General features: G+C 45.4%; 2 protein-coding genes across 51 annotated transcripts in view; one reads left to right on the forward strand and one right to left on the reverse strand.

Moving 5' to 3' along the window:
* Positions 1-15,348, forward strand: part of tns1a (tensin 1a) — a 74,747-nt gene extending 59,399 nt beyond the window's left edge. For 8 of the 50 annotated variants that reach the window (XM_085800336.1, XM_085800310.1, XM_085800367.1 and 5 more), the window contains 16 exons: positions 708-2,360; positions 3,497-3,660; positions 3,749-3,893; positions 6,369-6,443; positions 7,262-7,343; positions 8,092-8,651; positions 8,748-8,834; positions 8,942-9,070; positions 9,170-9,265; positions 9,344-9,421; positions 9,718-9,789; positions 10,482-10,508; positions 11,284-11,452; positions 11,543-11,611; positions 11,696-11,725; positions 11,822-12,493. In XM_085800336.1, coding sequence (XP_085656462.1) covers positions 708-2,360; positions 3,497-3,660; positions 3,749-3,893; positions 6,369-6,443; positions 7,262-7,343; positions 8,092-8,651; positions 8,748-8,834; positions 8,942-9,070; positions 9,170-9,265; positions 9,344-9,421; positions 9,718-9,789; positions 10,482-10,508; positions 11,284-11,452; positions 11,543-11,611; positions 11,696-11,725; positions 11,822-11,951 — 3,566 coding nt within the window. In that variant the 3' untranslated portion in view covers positions 11,952-12,493. Of the gene's footprint in view, positions 1-707; positions 2,361-3,159; positions 3,238-3,496; positions 3,661-3,748; positions 3,894-6,368; positions 6,444-6,922; positions 6,950-7,261; positions 7,344-8,091; positions 8,652-8,747; positions 8,835-8,941; positions 9,071-9,169; positions 9,266-9,343; positions 9,422-9,717; positions 9,790-10,481; positions 10,509-11,283; positions 11,453-11,542; positions 11,612-11,695; positions 11,726-11,821 lie in introns of all 50 variants that reach the window. The other 42 variants (XM_085800278.1, XM_085800299.1, XM_085800327.1 and 39 more) reach the window with 12 other exon arrangements.
* On the reverse strand, positions 4,286-5,116 carry LOC146990844 (macrophage mannose receptor 1-like). Its single transcript, XM_085800757.1, has one exon. It carries the CDS (start codon positions 5,114-5,116, stop codon positions 4,286-4,288), a length of 831 nt encoding a protein of 276 aa, XP_085656883.1.
* Positions 15,349-16,961: the final 1,613 nt, after the last annotated feature.

Raw genomic sequence — 16,961 nt, forward strand, 5'->3', positions numbered from 1 at the left:
GTTCAGTTGATCGGTTCCTGACCTGCCCAATTTGCTACAAGCTACGCGCAGCAGAGAACAGATAACACAAATTCCGCCGCACTTATTGTCATATTCAGATTCTTGTGAAAAAATATTTTAAGATTTATGAGATTGTGGGACATGTTTACAGTGAATGACTCAGGCTTCATAGACAGACTCATGATTCAGCAGCCAGAAATCAATTTATTTGACTTCTCCAAGTCTCCCAGTCCAGATCTGAGCTTTCAGCCTGGTACTGCTGCTCCTCTCTTTGGCTCACTCAGACCAGCTGTTTCCGTGTGTTGGGCAGGACCCGCCCCCGGTTCACGTCAGACCATGTGGGCCTGCACTGACGCAACGTGACAGGGGCTTTGGCCCTGCAAATTGGCTATTAATAGAGCCCGAGGGGCTGTGTTGCTGGTGGCCACGCTACGCGCTCAACCTCAGGTCAGATTGAATGGGTGCAGAGGGGGGTCACTGTGCTTGCGGTGGAGTGATCTTGTCCCATTCACAAATGACTTGATGATTGGAGCCAGTGGCATGGAATGAAACCAGATGATTTAAATCCCCTAAAGCAGCTTTTGTACTTTGAACTCATTCACAGAAAGAAAAAAGGCAAATATGTGTCTCACTTTGTTCTGTCTTTTGATTCTGCACATGGATGTCGTTGAATAATTTCCATATACATCTCTTTATGTCTCTTCCAGATGTGGTTCATACCCAAGGTCCACTTGATGGAAGCCTATATGCCCGGGTCCGCAAGAAAGACTCCCTGGAGGGAGTTGTCACCATCAACGGCCTCCCAGTCCATGAAAACCCCTTGACCAGCGCCAAGAACCCTCTGCAGCACGCCAACCACCCCCTCCAAACCGCCGACCAGACACTTCCCGTGACAGGCCACGCCTCCCTCCCCGCCGTCGACCACACCCTCTCGGTGAGCAGCGACTCGGGGAACTCCACCGCGTCCATCAAGACCGATCGCACCGACGAGCACAGCCAGTCGGTGCTGAACGCCGCCAACCACAACAACCCGGCGGCGACCCACCCGCCGCTCAGCCCCCAGGAGAAGAGAGAGCTCGATCAGCTCCTGAGCGGCCTCGAGGCGCCGACCCATCAGCGGCAAGCCTACCTGTCCACCTCCACCAGTCCGGGAGGGGGAGTACGGCACCTGGTCCCGGCGCAGGTGCACGTCAACGGCGGCCACACCAGGCTCGTCGCCGCCCCTTCGGCAGAGGAACGGGAGACGGATATCCTTGACGACGAACTGCCCCACAGCCAAGAGGGCAACAGCGTGGACAGCTTAGGGACAATTTCTTCCCTAGACGGCCAGGCCACACCAGGCGACCTCTACTACCCATCGCAGACGCCCGTCAGCGGGCAGAACGACGGGCCGTACCTGGAGAAGTTGACCGAGATGCCGGTGCATGGAGTACGAACTCCCACGGCGATGCAAGAGAGATCCGTGGACTCGGCATCGCCACAGGGATACAGCAACTACCAGAACGGAGGGGGGATGTACCGCTCGCAGTCGTTCGGGAATCCACCGCCCAGCAGCCCCGAGACCAACCCCAAGCTGATGCCCAGGGCCCCCGAGAGGAGCACCAGCAGCCGGGAGGCGGTTCAAAGGGGTCTCAACACTTGGCACCAGTACAGCCTCCCGGATGACCCATTCGGCCCGCCCCTGCAGTCGACCCACAGTTTGCCCCACTTCCCCACCCCGGCCTCGCAGCGGGACATCGAGCAGTCCATCGAGGCCCTCAACATGCTCATGCTGGACCTGGACCCGATCAACTCCCACATGTCCAAGTCCCACAGCGCGCCCCCCGGGGAGAACAACCTGAATTCGTCACAAGCGCCCTTCTCCCAGACCCTGGCCCGGCCCTCGTACCAAGCGGACTCAGCCATCCACGGCTACAACAACTCCGGGCCGGCCCCCAACGCCTACCATCAGCCCGCCGCGCGACCCGCCGGGAGGGTGTCGACGTTGCCCAACCAGAGCCCAGTCATGGAGTCGTACGCTCCCCAAAGGCCCAACGCCAACTACCAACACCAGAACACCACCCCGACACACACCCCCGAGCCCTACCTCCACTCGCGCCAACAGCCCCACCACTACCCCGCCGACCCGTCCTCCAATTTGAACCAACAGGCCGCCGTGAAGCCTGTGAACTCGTACCCGGTTTCCCACTCCCCCGACCTGCAGGGTTCGTCCCCTTACCCAGGCTACAGCGCCTCCTCTTCCCCGCTGCCCGCTCTCACCCCCCAGCCCAAGGACACCTCCTCTACCTCCTTGGCCCGGGAACAAGACGCAGAGGAGGAGACGCTAAACTTGGAAGGCCTGGTGGCTCACCGCATCGCTGGTAAGACGTTCCCCCCTACATCCAAGCTTGAATATTACATGATATTACATTATCAACAATAACTTTTAAAGGAGAGAATTAAAGAAAATGTTTTGAAACCCTTTCAAAATAATTCATCAGTGAATCTAAAATACTGACAAGGCTTACTGGAACAAACACAGGCTTAATTTAGAGCTTTACTTAATAATATTACAACTTCAGCAAGAATCATCTTTAGTCTTCCTCACCAAACTGCACGTGAGCAGCAGCTTTCGGCAGTTCCTGTTACAGAGTCATCATGGGGTGCCGTACCGCAGGAGTGACCTGTGCTCATAAAATTAGCTCTGCAGCATGAAATACAGCAGAGCTGCCGAGAGGGGAGATAGGATGAGAGTAAGAATAGCCGAGCGTTCAGAGGCTTCTGCTTCCAGGCATTGTCTGCATTCATGTTTACCTCCATGTGAAACCATGTGGAAGCTCTCCAGCGCCTCCCGGTGGAGCAAAGTTGTATATTCTTCATCTGTAGGTTTGTTAGAGAGCCTGATCATGCAGATGTTTCCTCTGTGTAAGAATTTTGTTTCACATAATTGAACTATGAAAAAGATATTATCTCATTTGATAGATTTCATTTCATATTTTTATTTAATTTTCATTAGATTCATTTCTGTTTTGATTTATCTTTTCCTTTTCTGCACAATCCATCTTTTCCACTCTATGGACAACCCTCCCCACTATTTCCTTCCTGCGCTGCACCTTTCTCCTCTCACCCTCCTCCTCCTCCACCTCCTGCCTCCCATCCACCTCCCTCCCCTGGGCACAGAGTACAACGCTCGCATCCGGGGCATCAATGCAAGCATTACACCTCAATCTGACCGCCATCGCTCCTATTCCTTCTCTGGTTTGTCCACTTTCCCTCGCTTTTTAATTTCCTGCATTTGTTGAATCATTCTCTGATTCCTGGCATTTTTTTTAAAAACGTTTGAATGATTATTTTCTTCATCACTTCCTATTTGTGCTCTACTTTCCCTCTCCACTGCTGTTTTACTCCCTCCTCATCACTTCTTTACACTTTGAGCCTCTTCTGTGGGGAATTTGTGTGATGCAATGACATGAGTGAGTTGTCACTTCCGCACAGTGAATATTTTGGGGTGTTGCAGGAGTTCGTTCCAGAGGGATGACACCTGAAGTGACGCAAGAGACGGGCCGGCGTCGGACCACCAGTGAGGGACAGTATCAGAGCGGCCTGGACAACCCATCGGCGGCTCCTTCACCAGATTTTGCCAACAACCTGGCCCTCAACCCTGGAGGAAGACCCAGAGAGGTGCGCTATTTTGCCTTCCTTATGGTTGGGCCCTGTGTTTTGCTGATTTATTAGAATCAACACGTTTTTTTTTTCTCCATCCTCCCAGGGCCCCATGCACAGCTACCGGGAGGCGTTCGAGGACAACAAGGCAGACGCGTTTGGCAACAGTCCCACGTTCGGAGGCGGTGGTGAGAATTCTCCACTGACTCCCAGCTTCCCCGTGTCGCCTCAGACTCCTTACTTCAACATGTGTAGGTGGACTCTGCCTGCAGACAGGGGGCGCTCTCTAAATCCTCTGAGCACTGACTCTTTCCTCTCTTTTCTCTGTCTTTACTTGTTAAAAAAGGCTTACTCCAGGCAAGAAAATCAAGACAGCAGGTTTTATTTCTTTATCAGAGTTTATTATTCACTTTTAATTTATGAGAATTTTTTGTTATCCTTATTCTAATGACAGTTTGTCACATTGCAAATACCGTAGGAATAGAAATAATTGGATTATACATATACACCTGTTCACACCTAAATTAGCATAAAAGTCCTAAAGATTAATAACTGTCAGTGACTGTGGCAGCAAACTACTTCACAAAAACTATTTAACTATGACAAATGATCTTAGTAGAATACATTTTTGCAAGGTGAACTCTCAGTAGCAGATGAAATGGAGTCTCTCCTCACAGTCACGAGCCTCCCATGCATGATTTACACCTGCAGCTGCCACACTCCCTCCAGCAATATTCAGTCCATCATCACAGTTTTTTGCAGAATCCAGAGTTCCTTCATCACAGGCGTTAGGCGTCCGTCCCCTCACCTGTAAGGCAGCACATGCCCGTTTAACGTGAGGGCACGCAGGCTTCTCCTCTTGAGCCCAGGCTTCGTAACGCAGAGGCTGCTTGTCCACCCACAGCCAGTCTCCGGAGAAGAAGCGCAGACCGATCCAGACGCGCTCGGTGCTGACATTTTTGTTCAGCTCTCTCTGGATCAGCAGCATCTCTGCCTCCGAGCCCACGCTGGCCAGGTCGCTGTGATGCGTCCTGCAGTAATCCAAAGCTCCCTCCCACGTCTTCCTCTCTCTCACCACAAACACGCTGTAGCAAAAGGCAGGGTCTTCAAAGTCCGCAGTTGAGTCGTGCACCATGTAGTTGTGAATCACGCCATAGTCTTCATTTTTTCGGTTGTTGGGCTGCGTCGGGGCCCAGAAAAACATGGACACCTCTCCACCACCAGCCCACATCCATTTCTCAGGGTCTGTGGAGTGTCTTTTCATTCCGATCCAGATGAACTCCTGGCTGTCACCGACAAGCCTCCGAAGCAGGCCGATGTCATATGTGTTGCTGACAGGAGCCAGGTCTGTATAAAACATCTGACAGTGGTTTCGAGCTTCATGCCAGTTCTTTTTCTCCTCGATGTAAACGTACTTGCCGAAGGCTGCGGAGAAGCTCAGCAGGAGCAGCGTGCACGTGAAGCTCTGATCCATCACTGTCTTCAGAGTCCTGCAGGACACTGAGTATGCAAACAGATTGTGGAACAGTACATCCTGTAGGTTTGTCAGTATTTGCATAGGGTGGACCTTCTTGTCCACTGCCCCTCAGCCTATTAAAGGTCCCCCTTTAGGTTTCAGTTGAATATTACAATCTTCCTTCCTTGGGTTAATTTTTTTGTTTTGTTTTTTTAAATAGATACAGTGGATTTGATTAGATCAGATTCACCAGTAATTAAAATTACCATTAACTCTGAATGCCAAAAGTCCAAGTGAGTGATGTCTGGGAGAAACCTCATCACTGTGGTTCAATCTTTGTGCCTTTAATCTGCATCTCGGTCAAGTCAGTTTTATTTTTCAGCCCAAAACCACAAATTAAATCAAATCAAATCAAATCAAATCACTGGGACAAAAGACTGAAAGGAAACAGAAACATTGGAGGATTCTCTGTTCCAGGACAGAACAAAAACTAAACAAATTGTGAATTTGCCTCAGGCCAAACAAAAGTCTTGCATGACATGGCAGCAAAGAACAGCGCAGATCAGGTGTGTGCAAATCATGTTTTTGAATGGGAGGAGGAAATAGTTTGTCAAAGTGTCATGTTTTTCTTTGGGAAACAAATTTAGAAAAAGAAAAGCAAATGAGAAAGACAATCAGGGATTCACAGTTTTGCTTTCTCTCCTTTTCTCGTTTTTCATCCTCTTTTTCTCCTGTTTTATTCATTGCTTCAGCCTGAGAGACATATGCTCTTTTTTTCCATGATTATTTGAAAGAAAGGAAGGAGAGGACACACACACATGTACATATTCAAATCAAATGTTTGCAGTAGTTCCACCGACCCCCCTCCTGCAGTCAGTCCTGAACTCACAGCTGTTGCGGTAACGATCTGCTCTGTGGCGCTAAACCATGTTTACCATCCTCACCCTCTCCACACCGCCTTCACTGGAACCTCGCTGTTAGAATAAAGTGTTTAGATCCATGCTGCATTTTCAGTTTTGGAAATGACTCTTCAGTTTTCATGCGTCTCCTTCACTGCACTTTACTGTTGTGCTCATCCATCTGTGAGAACAACTAGAAGTCATCACTTGGAATAAAAATACAAAAGTCCACCTCCAACATCGTAAACCCACCATCTCATACATTTCCATGTGTCCTCTCATCTCTCTCTTCATCCTCATGTTATGTAATTATGCAGCACATGTTGTGTTTTATATTTCACACATTTCGTTTTGCTTGTGTCTGCCTGTAGCGCGCTCCCCAGCAGGTTTGGCCAAGACTCCTCTGTCGACGCTGGGACTGAAGCCACATCAGCACGGCGGCTCAGGTCAGTTCACACGCATCAGATGTGGTTTTCTCACCTTTGTTAGAAGTTGAAACATCGGATTTCAGGAGTAAATGGGCTGTTTGTTTTCTGCTGAGTGTGAGAACAAGCAGTTTTTCCTCGTGTTGGAGATCCCAGAGCTTCTAAAGACATTGTGATTTGAACATAATGATCTAAATTAGATAGTTTTAACGACCTCAGAGGAAAAGTAGTCAGCTGCTGCCAGTGCAGTGCAGCAACACTGCATTATGTCATACTGGAGCTGTGGAGCTGAGTGAGCAGAAAGTGGCTCTAACTGTGAGTCTCTGCTGCCCCCTGCTGCTCTCATCTGCTCTTACTCCTACACGCAGTGCTTTAAGCTGACACACACACTCGCTTTCCTCTTCTCCACTCAAGTTTATCTTCCCTGTCTTCTCCTCTTCCACACATTTCCTCTCCTCCCTCCTCTTCTTCCCTCGCTTTCTGTCTCTTCTCGATGTTAGACTCTGATTCTAATGATGGAGAACAAGGTAAGGGCTTTTCTGTGGAATTCCGCCATAAGCCCCTCTGCACCCAAAAGCCAGCACAGTCTCCTGACCGCCACACACATTTTTTTTTTTTTTATGTCTATTTGTGTGTTTCACTGCAACCAAGTGTTTTCCTTTTCAGTTCTGCATCAGATTTCCACAGAATGTTTGTTTTATTAAGACTGACCCTTGGATCATTTTCTATTTCTGTTTCTACGTCTCTGACGCCTGATAACTGCATCCCATTAAAAACCTTTCAGGTTGTATGAAGTTGAGACTGATTTTATTTGTGTTTCGATGCTTTCTGATCCTCAGATAATCGCGGTTTCGTGGACTCCAGAGCACAAGCGTTCAATGCTCCTCTCTCCTCCTGCAGTCCAGTTCACAGCACTGATGGGTGAGAGCGTTTGTCCCTTTTTTTCAGTTTCCATTAGTTGTTTTTTTTATTTAGTTTTTCAGTTTGCTTTTTTTATTTCAGTTTAGTTCAACAAGTTTTTCTTTAGTTTTAGTTGTTCAGGTTTTAGGAGAAAGCCTCTGTGAGACCTCCTAAGATGAACTTCCAAATTTGTGGGGTATTTCCCTTTTACTGTAGTTACATCCCATAAATGTTTCCATCAGTCCTCATCACATTACATTCACTCTAATCTTTTCTTTCTTTCTTTCGTTTTCTTCCTGCAACTTTAGCATCTCTAAGAAAACTTAGAAAGCTAAGCTGATGTTATCTGCAATTCAGTTTAGTTTTAGTTTTGCATTGTTCACTGTAGTTTTTATTCAGTTCTTGTTTTTGGAAAAACAGTTTCAGTTTACTAAATTATTTTTTTCACTGCAAGTTTGAGTTTTAGTCTTAGTTTTAGTTCATCATAATAACCCTGCTGCAAATCACATTTGTTTTATTTGTTAGGGGTCCACATTTGAAAACCAGTACATTTAAACATACATTTACACACAAACACACAAAAAAGACAAGACAAGTCAACAAAAACTCATATTAAATCTGTTCAATCGGATTGTCATCTACATCAAAGAACGTATTTAAGATACACCAATGCACAGTGGTTATAAAATAAAAGGTTTATAGGACGGATGAATAAACACAGACAGGGAACAGATGTAAAATGATACTGTCTGCTTTTCTTTCTCCGTAGAAGGAGGATGGGATCTTCAGACGGCCCCTGTCACAGCCCCGTCCTCTCCCACCCTCACAGACCCGCGTCCCCCGAGGGCTCCCAGGTCAACATCATGGGCGTCCACACCGTCCCCGGCAGCCCTAACACCCTGCACCGCACGGTGGCCACCAACACGCCCCCGAGCCCCGCCCTGCAGAGACGCCTGGGCCAGGCCAGCAGCCCCTCGCTGGGCAGACACGCGCCTCCGTCCGCCGTCCCCTCCAGTCCCCTGATCGGCCGAAGCGCTAAAATCGTGTCGGCCGGCGTGCCCCCCAGCCCCCTGATGGGCCGGCGCGTGGCGGCCAGCGGCCACAGCACGCCCGACGAGCTGGGCGCCGCCTCCCGCCAGGGGAGCGCCCAGCCCCCCTCCACGCCCGCCTTCCCCGTCTCCCCGCAGCTGCCGGAGAAGAGACACATGTCCAGCGGGGACGCGGAGAGGATGGACAACAACAACCTGACACCGACTCCAGCCAGCGGAGGCAGCACGCCAAACCTGACTGGCACTCACATGCTCCCGGACATCTCCAAGTCCATATATGGTGAGGAAGACACGGAGAGGAGGACGCAGCTTTGTTTCCAGCCTGCAGAAGGTTTGTGTCCTCTCCTGTAACCACTGTCTCCTCTCATCCAAACAGATGGTTATCCAGACATTAAGATGAATGTCAAGTTTGTCCAGGACACCTCCAAGTACTGGTACAAACCAGACATCTCCAGAGAGCAAGGTGAGGTGTCTTCTTTTCATCTTCCTTCTCCCTTTTGTCTATTCTCTTTTGTTTCTTCATCTTCTCCTCATTTACATCTGTGCTCTCTCCCTCTCTCCTCCTCTCAGCCATCAACCTGTTAAAGGACAGGGAGCCCGGGGCCTTCATCATCAGGGACAGCCATTCCTTCCGCGGGGCCTATGGTCTGGCCATGAAGGTGGCCTGTCCTCCACCGACTGTCCAGCAGAACAAAAAAGGTTAAAAGAAGAAACTCTTATTTGGCTTTATTACAACAAAATATCTGAATTTGCCCCAACTGGACAAATTTAACATTGATCCAAATGTTTTTTTTCCAGTTGGTGACTTGACTAACGAGCTGGTGAGGCACTTCCTGATTGAGACGAGCCCTAAAGGCGTCCGTCTGAAGGGTTGCCCCAACGAGCCCTACTTTGGTGAGTGTTGTGCGCCTGAGCGTTTCACCTGCCGCCAAAGCGACACAGTCTAACAGAGAGATCACTTTGTGTGCGCAGGTTGTCTCTCTGCCCTGGTGTACCAACACTCCATGACTCCTCTGGCTCTGCCCTGTAAGCTGATGATCCCCGCCAAAGGTCAGTGCAGCCCTGCTCCTCACAGCCACTCACATATTCCCTTTAAACATCTATCTGTGGTCTAGTTTATTATTTTGCACGAACATATCATTTAAAATAGTATGAACAATTATTATGATTGGGATGTGCAAAGGGGAGGTATGCAACCCAGAAAGGGCTTATATGAAAACCTCACCCATGAAGAATAATAATCAAAAACCAAATTTGTTACAAGTAAAGACAAGAAAATACGGAACAATTAAATGATAATGAAAAGTAAGTAGAAAAAAGTAACAATCAACTTTCTAAACCCACAGACCCAAATGAAGAGGCACTGGAACTGGCCACGCCCACTGATCCAGTCGTTGAACTCCTCAAGCAGGGAGCAGGTGAGCATGGAAAGCTTTCTTACATAATCGACCGTCTACCAGCCGGCAGGCGGCATCGCTGAACCCTTAGATGCACAAGTGGGTCAAAAATGACCCGGTGAGGTCGTTTTTGTGCAGTATCTTCATAATGAAAAGTTGTTATCGTTTCATATTCCAGGTATTCCTCAAAAAACATGGTATTGATATTATACCATTTAAATATTTATCTTACCTTGTATACATTTTAAGAAGTTTTTGTTTTTATATTACTACACCATTCTTCCAGAAGTGGGTCAAAAATGACCTGCATTCATTTCCTATGGAATATCACAGAAACCTTTGATTCTTATCAACTGTGACTATCAGGAATATAGTTAGCTTGCCATTTAAAAACTTTAAAAAAGTGAAAAAATATTAAATATACATATAGATAGAAGATATAATACAGATGATTCTTTTTAACCAAAATGACAAATGCAGCATAAAAACACATTGATTCTAATGCGGGTCATTTTTGACCCATTCATGGAAGAGTGTAGGGTCCAGTCACTCATGCATCTAAGGGTTAATATTCTTTCAATAGGAAAAAATAAACAATAGATAGAAGATTACATTTACACATTTAACAAGAGAATTATAATTCAAAACACAATGATATCAAATCTCTCATAAAGCAGTTCCCTTGCTCACACACTGTCGCCCTTACCTTACAGTCCAGAAGGTCCCTGAGGAAGCCCATGGTAAATAACAACTGCTCTGCCCTCTCATGCACTCTGACCGAATGAGAATGTGGTGACGCCTGATCTCACAGAAACCTGCAACCAACTTAGAGTTTGTCTGAAAGGAAAAAGCCCATACACAAGTGTAACATACATATGTGCATATATTTAATTTACATGTATGAGTAACACTTTATAATAAATACACACTATTGAGCATTAGTTAAGCATTAGATACTGAATTCATCATTTATAACACATGAATACTCATTAGTATGTAGTTTATAAACACAGTTAAAATGTTTTACTCATCATTGATGAGCACTAAGTATATTCATGTGTTTTAAATGAATAATTCAGTATTTATTAATGCTTAACTAAAGTGTGTACTTATTATAAAGTGTTACCCATGTATGAAATACATGTACACATGGGTATGCGAGCAACATATAAAAATTCATCATATTCTTAGGATTTCATTCTTATATCTGGAGAGAATGAGCTCATGTGACAACAATAATCTCCTTACAGGTGAGATATATGGCCACATCATTCCTAATATAGGGCCATATATGGGATATGTTACATTTCTGTATGGGATGACTTGTTATTTGTAGGAGAGCATGTGTATATTGCAGTGGGAGGATCTTAGTGTATTGGCTCCCAGCTGTTCAGAGCATGAGAACCACTGTAACCTCACTGCAGCCTCCATCGTCTCACTCACGCCTGCATGCGCGCGTCTCCCTCCCCCCGCATCTGTTTTTTCCGTTAAACAGCGACTCTGTGTCACTTGTAGCCTGCAACGTCCTCTACATCAACTCGGTCGACATGGAGTCCCTCACGGGGCCTCAGGCCGTCGCCAAGGCCATCAGCCAGACGCTGGCGACCAACCCGCTGCCGGCCGCCACCACCGTCCACTTCAAGGCGTCCACGCAGGGCATCACGCTCACCGACAGTCAGAGGAAGTGAGTTGACTATAGTGACACTCAGAACCTGTCTGTGTCAGTTATTTTATTGGATTTTAATTGATTTTAATATGATTTCTCCTGCTGCAGACTTTTCTTCAGGCGACATTATCCCATCAACACAATAACCTACTGTGACATCGACCCCCAGGACAGAAAGTAAGAACCTTCAATGTTTTTATAAACAGGAATATATATTTTTTGTTATTTATTGATACCATTTCTTGTGTTTTCTTTCCGTAGATGGGGCAAAGAAGGAGGTGGCTCAGTGAAGTGAGTTCAAATGCTCCTGTGTTGACATGTTTTACCACTGTGGTGCAAAAAAACAAAAGAATAATACAGATTTGAATTGTCTTTCTTTGATTCCAGGCTTTTTGGATTCGTGGCAAGGAAACAAGGAAGCACAACAGACAATGTGAGCCACCTGTTCGCTGAGCTGGACATAGACCAGCCCGCCTCCGCCATCGTCAACTTCGTCTCCAAGATGATGAAACGGTGAAACCCCACCCCGACCCCCCCTCTCGGCGTTTGAAGGGCAGTGGCCGTTTCAGAAAACCTGCGTCTGCGTCTTTTTGGCCAGGACACGGATGACGTCCTTATTTTCCGTTTCCTGTCGGTTTGTTTCTGTTTCCCTCCTCTCTTGTTTTTTCTCTCTGCCTTGCCTGGTTTGTCTTGACTTTGGTCTTTTTCGGGAAGAGTCTCTTTGAAGGATTTGGTGTGGATCCAAAGTGGCGCTAGAGGATGTGCGGTGTGGAGCTGTGAACGTGACAAACACGGAGGCCATTGAAGGGAGAACATTTCTTCCTGTGCTAAAAGAAAAAAGCTAGCTAAAGACTAAAAAGGAACAATGCTAAGTTTAGTCGGGGAACACGTAAGGACTCGTATGTTTCAGGGGTTTTTTGTTGTCGTTTTGATTGATTTGATTTACCAAAGGTAGTTGCAATACAAGTGCAAGAATGATGTAGCTATTAAGCCATTATTATTTCCTCTTTTCAAAAGATGAAGTGTTAAACAAAACAAAACAGAAAAAAAGAAAAGAAACATGGTTTCTTCTTGAACTTGTCTTCAGGAAAAAAGTTGGCCTTGATGGCTTTTAGCAAAACATTGTCTGAAGACCTTATGCATGTTAGCTTGATCTTTAAGCTTGGTTCTTCTACCTTCCACAAAAGTCATTGTGAAATCCTTAGAGTGGTCTTTTCCAGGTCTGTTGTGTGTTGGAAAGGGCTCTGCAGTGAAACAATGACTGATCTAAACTGCGCATAGCAGACCAGACTCAAAGAAAAAAAAACGGGGAAAAAAAACAAAAACTTCCACACTAAGGTCACCGCACTTTGTGTCAGTGCAGCCACACTTGCATCACCTCGGCCTCCGGTCCAAGCCCCATCGCTCTCTCTTTCTCTTTCTCTTTCTCTTTCTCTCTCTTAAAACCTGCTTATTGGATTACTCTCGAAATCAGCAACCTCCTGATAGCATGGCAGACGGAGAGAGGAGGACTGTTTTAGTCCACAAGATGGCGCCCCTCATTCAGGCTTGGACCCTGCCCACACTCTCCCTCCCTCCCACCCCCTCCTCCAACACCACCCCCCACCCTCCCTCAGCGTCACATAGACTTGCCCCTCACCAAACTGCTTGCAGTAGTGGATCTGTTGATAGACGCTGCCACTGAAACACACTGGAAATCACCAGGGACCGGCCCAATGACCTGGACCTATGCACTGTTCTTTATGCATGTTGTTGTCCCACAATATACCCTCCCTCATAGCTACATTCAACATCACTGAAAACATTCTATGCTGTGTGCTAAAAACGACTTAAAAACCTTTAGACAAGTACACTGAGGTTGTATGACTTGTCAAAGACTGCATGAAATAGACAACATTTTTGTACTCTCCTCAGAGTCCTGAAAAGAAGTAGACAACCCATTGTTGAAGTAGTCATGATGGTGAGATGTTCTATTTTTACTTTTGTTTTTTGATTCTCTGTTTTTTTGTTTCTTTCTTTCTTTAATTTTGGTCCATTTGAGCCAGGATTACCTTTCACTGTCCGGAACAATCCGGTCCTTGTTCATTTTTTTTCCACAATGTCGTCAAAATTTACATTTAGATACGATTTAGGGCAAAAGGAAAAGAAAAAAGGAAAACAAAAAAAAGGAAAAAACAAAACAAAACAAAAGAACACATGGAGTTTCCACACTGTGTTTAAATGCCTGCTTGTTGAACACACGCTCAACCATTCACAATAAGCTAAGGAAAATTGATATTGATATAATGTACATAGATATAATACTTTGAAAGGTGACATAGCGAAAAAGTATTTATTTTTGTTGCTTTGGTCCCTCATGATTACTCATATATACATATATTGTACAGTCTAGATAAAGAAGATTACCTAATGGGTTGAGAAAAAAATATATACTTATTTTGGCTAATGATTTCAAAGTCTGACGATTTTGAAATGTGTTTGAATATATGGTGTACATTACTTTGTACATGTATATTTGTTTGTTTTCGGCTCATCGTGTTTTTTTTTTTCATTTTTGCGTTCTCTCAGAACGAGGTAGGGCATGAATGAGGTAGAAGCCAAGAGTCTGAATTGCATGGACAGAAGCATCAGAGTGTTTCTCCGCAGCCGAGACACACTCATAGGAGTCAATGCGTTGTAGCTGGTAGATATTAAGGTAAAGACATGCCCATTTTAGAAAAAAAAGGGAAGCACGACAATACAAAAAAAGAAAAAAAAAGAAAAAACAAAGTTGAGAAGCCAACCTCAAATGCAATATGAAAACAGCTGTATGCACCCATGACAGTTACGGTTATGATTTTTGCCAAAGATTCAAACACTTTTACATCTATCCTGACGGGATGCATGTTGCTTTTTTTTATGTTCAGCTGCTACTTGAGTTCCCATTCTTGTGTTTCACACTTAAACACTGCAACACCTCGCTCAGCTTTTTAGCAGCAAGTGTAAGAAAGCTGAACCAGCCAGGACACGCAGGGATGGGTGTTATAAGCTCATGTATGTAACACACAAGGGGCCCTTGCATTTATATAGGGAGACATTCAGCTGCACATGACTAAAGTGTTTCATTTCTTTTTTTTTTTACTTGTTTTTACTGGCGTCTCAATGCTAGAAAAATGTGTCCACCTCCGTCGCCTGTTCAAGAGAGAACAGGCCTGCTGTGCCCCAATTCGAAGTGTGTAAACAAAGCACTTATATTCACTATACCAAAAGAGGAGTGACATAAATTCCATATGGGTGCCAGCGCTGGAGGTAAATAAAGTTCGACGTGTCTCACACCGTGATGCTAAAGCTCAACAGCTGCAGCTTTGTCAGACTGCCAAAGGTGTCTTCTCCGGCCCTCTCGAAAGTCAACGATTTATTTATTCTTATTTATTCTTTACATTTTTTTTTCTCTTCCTGACATTGTTTTAAAAAAGAAAAAGAGAAAAAATCTTGTTTCATTGTCGCATTATCACCACATTATCGCAGTTTTAACGTTCAGTGTTAACGAACGGGGGAATGTATGGTGGCGCTTCATTGAAAGCTAAGAGGTACAGTGCACTTGAATCGACTTGGAACAATCTGAATTTCATTTTTAGTCATTTGGAGAGAAAAAAACTAAAAAATAGATGTTGCCAAAATGAGAAATTTTGAAAAAAAAATCTAAACTTGCATTGTACCTGTTGGCTTTGAGTCAAGAGTTACCCTGTTTCAGTGAAAAAGAAGAGGTTTCTGTGACCCCTATGTACAGATGGGCTTATATGAATGTGCTACTATGGATGTACACAAGGGTCTCAGATTTTGTTTGCGCTTATCATTTACATTATATTGTCATGGCTTACCTGTTCCTAAGGAGAAAAAAAAACATTAAAGCAATACAAATCAGTTACATTAAAGCTATGTGGGTGTTCATTTGGTTTTTGTGACTCCATAAATGAGTTTAGAAGAATCTGGATTCATGATTTTACTGCCCAAAGCTTTTTTTTTTTATCATTTCTTTAGTTCACAGTGTTCAACACAACATCCAACATCACCTTCAGTCTCTCATCACTCAGCTTCTCTGTCAGCTGTGCGGCTCTGATTACCTCGTTGGCTTCGATGTGCAGCACCTTGGGGAAGTTTATTTAACTCGGCGTCAAGGAGGGGGATGAGCACCGAGATAAAAGCGAGGTGCTGCTGGACACAGTTAAATTGAGAATGAATAAAAATCTCTGAAAATCAAAACTTCCCCCTCCTCATATGAAATAGATTTGCATAAGAGTTGAAGGCGCATGTGACCGTTGGTTCACCCGCTGCCCTCCTCACCTTTACTTCCCCGCCACGTCATTTTACTGTCAAACTACTGCCTGTTTTTAGTCGCTGCCTCCGCCGGCGTGATCCTCTCGTGACAGAGAAGCTGATTTACCTCTTTTAATTCTCTTGATTATCTGCATTTCACCACATATCGGTCATTACGCTGAGCCGCAGCAGGTGAGCAGGTCAGAGAGGCCGCCATGGCGCTTTGACATGTCACAGGACGGGAAAAGCACTGCAATGAAAGATGGCTGACTTGGGTTTCACAGCCGCAGTGTCAGGTCTCCCCAAGTGATGAGGAACTCCAGAGCGTGACACCTCTGTCTGCTCCATGTATTTCATGATCTTTAAGTCTGTTTCCATTTGTTGCCTTTTTTTGTTTTTACAGAATCAGTGCACAAACTTCTCTACCTCAGACAAGTGTGAAAAAAACAAACTTTTGGCACATATTTCTCCTTGTCACAGTTTAAGGCACAAATAAAAATGGAGACACACTTAATCCCATGGCTTGCTGGGACGCTCATGCGGCGCAGAGCCGACGCTAATGTGGTGAAAGTTATAAAAACATTGGTTTTGTGCAATTAAGCCACGACATCAATCATCAGTAATTGAACAGAGCTTCAAAAGGCAAAAACACGCAACAGTTTGAGCCTAGGGTCTGATCTCTTTTTTTTTTCTTTTTTTTTTTTTTTGGCTTTTTGCCTCCAATAAATCAACTTGTTTATCAGACGAGGTGCAAGATCTCAAGGTCAAAGTGTGAAACTCACATGTGTTTCCCTTGATTCAAACACATATCAGTATATTTGTTTCTACTTCACCATCTAAACCTGCTCGTTTGGAAGTATAGGTCTGCAATATGAGCTACAACCACAACCAGAAAATAAAATACTGCAGAACTACTCTGTCGTACACTACACGGGCAAATAAATTGATAACAGGTGTGTGCGGTTGAGTGGCTGGGGGAGTTCCAGTCCTGCAGAGTCAACAAGGCAGTTCTCCAAGCAGTAGCCCGGCGTGTTTGTTTGCTCTGTGTTTGTTTCTAAGTTTCAGACCCAACGCCCCACCTTCGCTCCGGCACGAACGACAAGTCAAGAGGCAGTAAAAAGGAACATAATCAAAACTTGTGTGAGGTTCTCACGGCTGCAGACAGTGTTCAAACGCACAAAAATGCATGACACACTTCCCCTCTGACAAATTACGCACGCTGTCGCTCTCC

This window comes from Trachurus japonicus, chromosome 2 (genome assembly GCF_045865225.1).
Source record: "Trachurus japonicus isolate A0001 chromosome 2, Traja_1.0".
NCBI classification, from domain to species: Eukaryota; Metazoa; Chordata; class Actinopteri; order Carangiformes; family Carangidae; genus Trachurus; species Trachurus japonicus.

What these genes read in the sequence shown, in the direction of transcription:
- LOC146990844 (XM_085800757.1), bottom strand. Translation starts at nt 5,116, where the DNA reads ATGGATCAGAGCTTCACGTGCACGCTGCTCCTGCTGAGCTTCTCCGCA.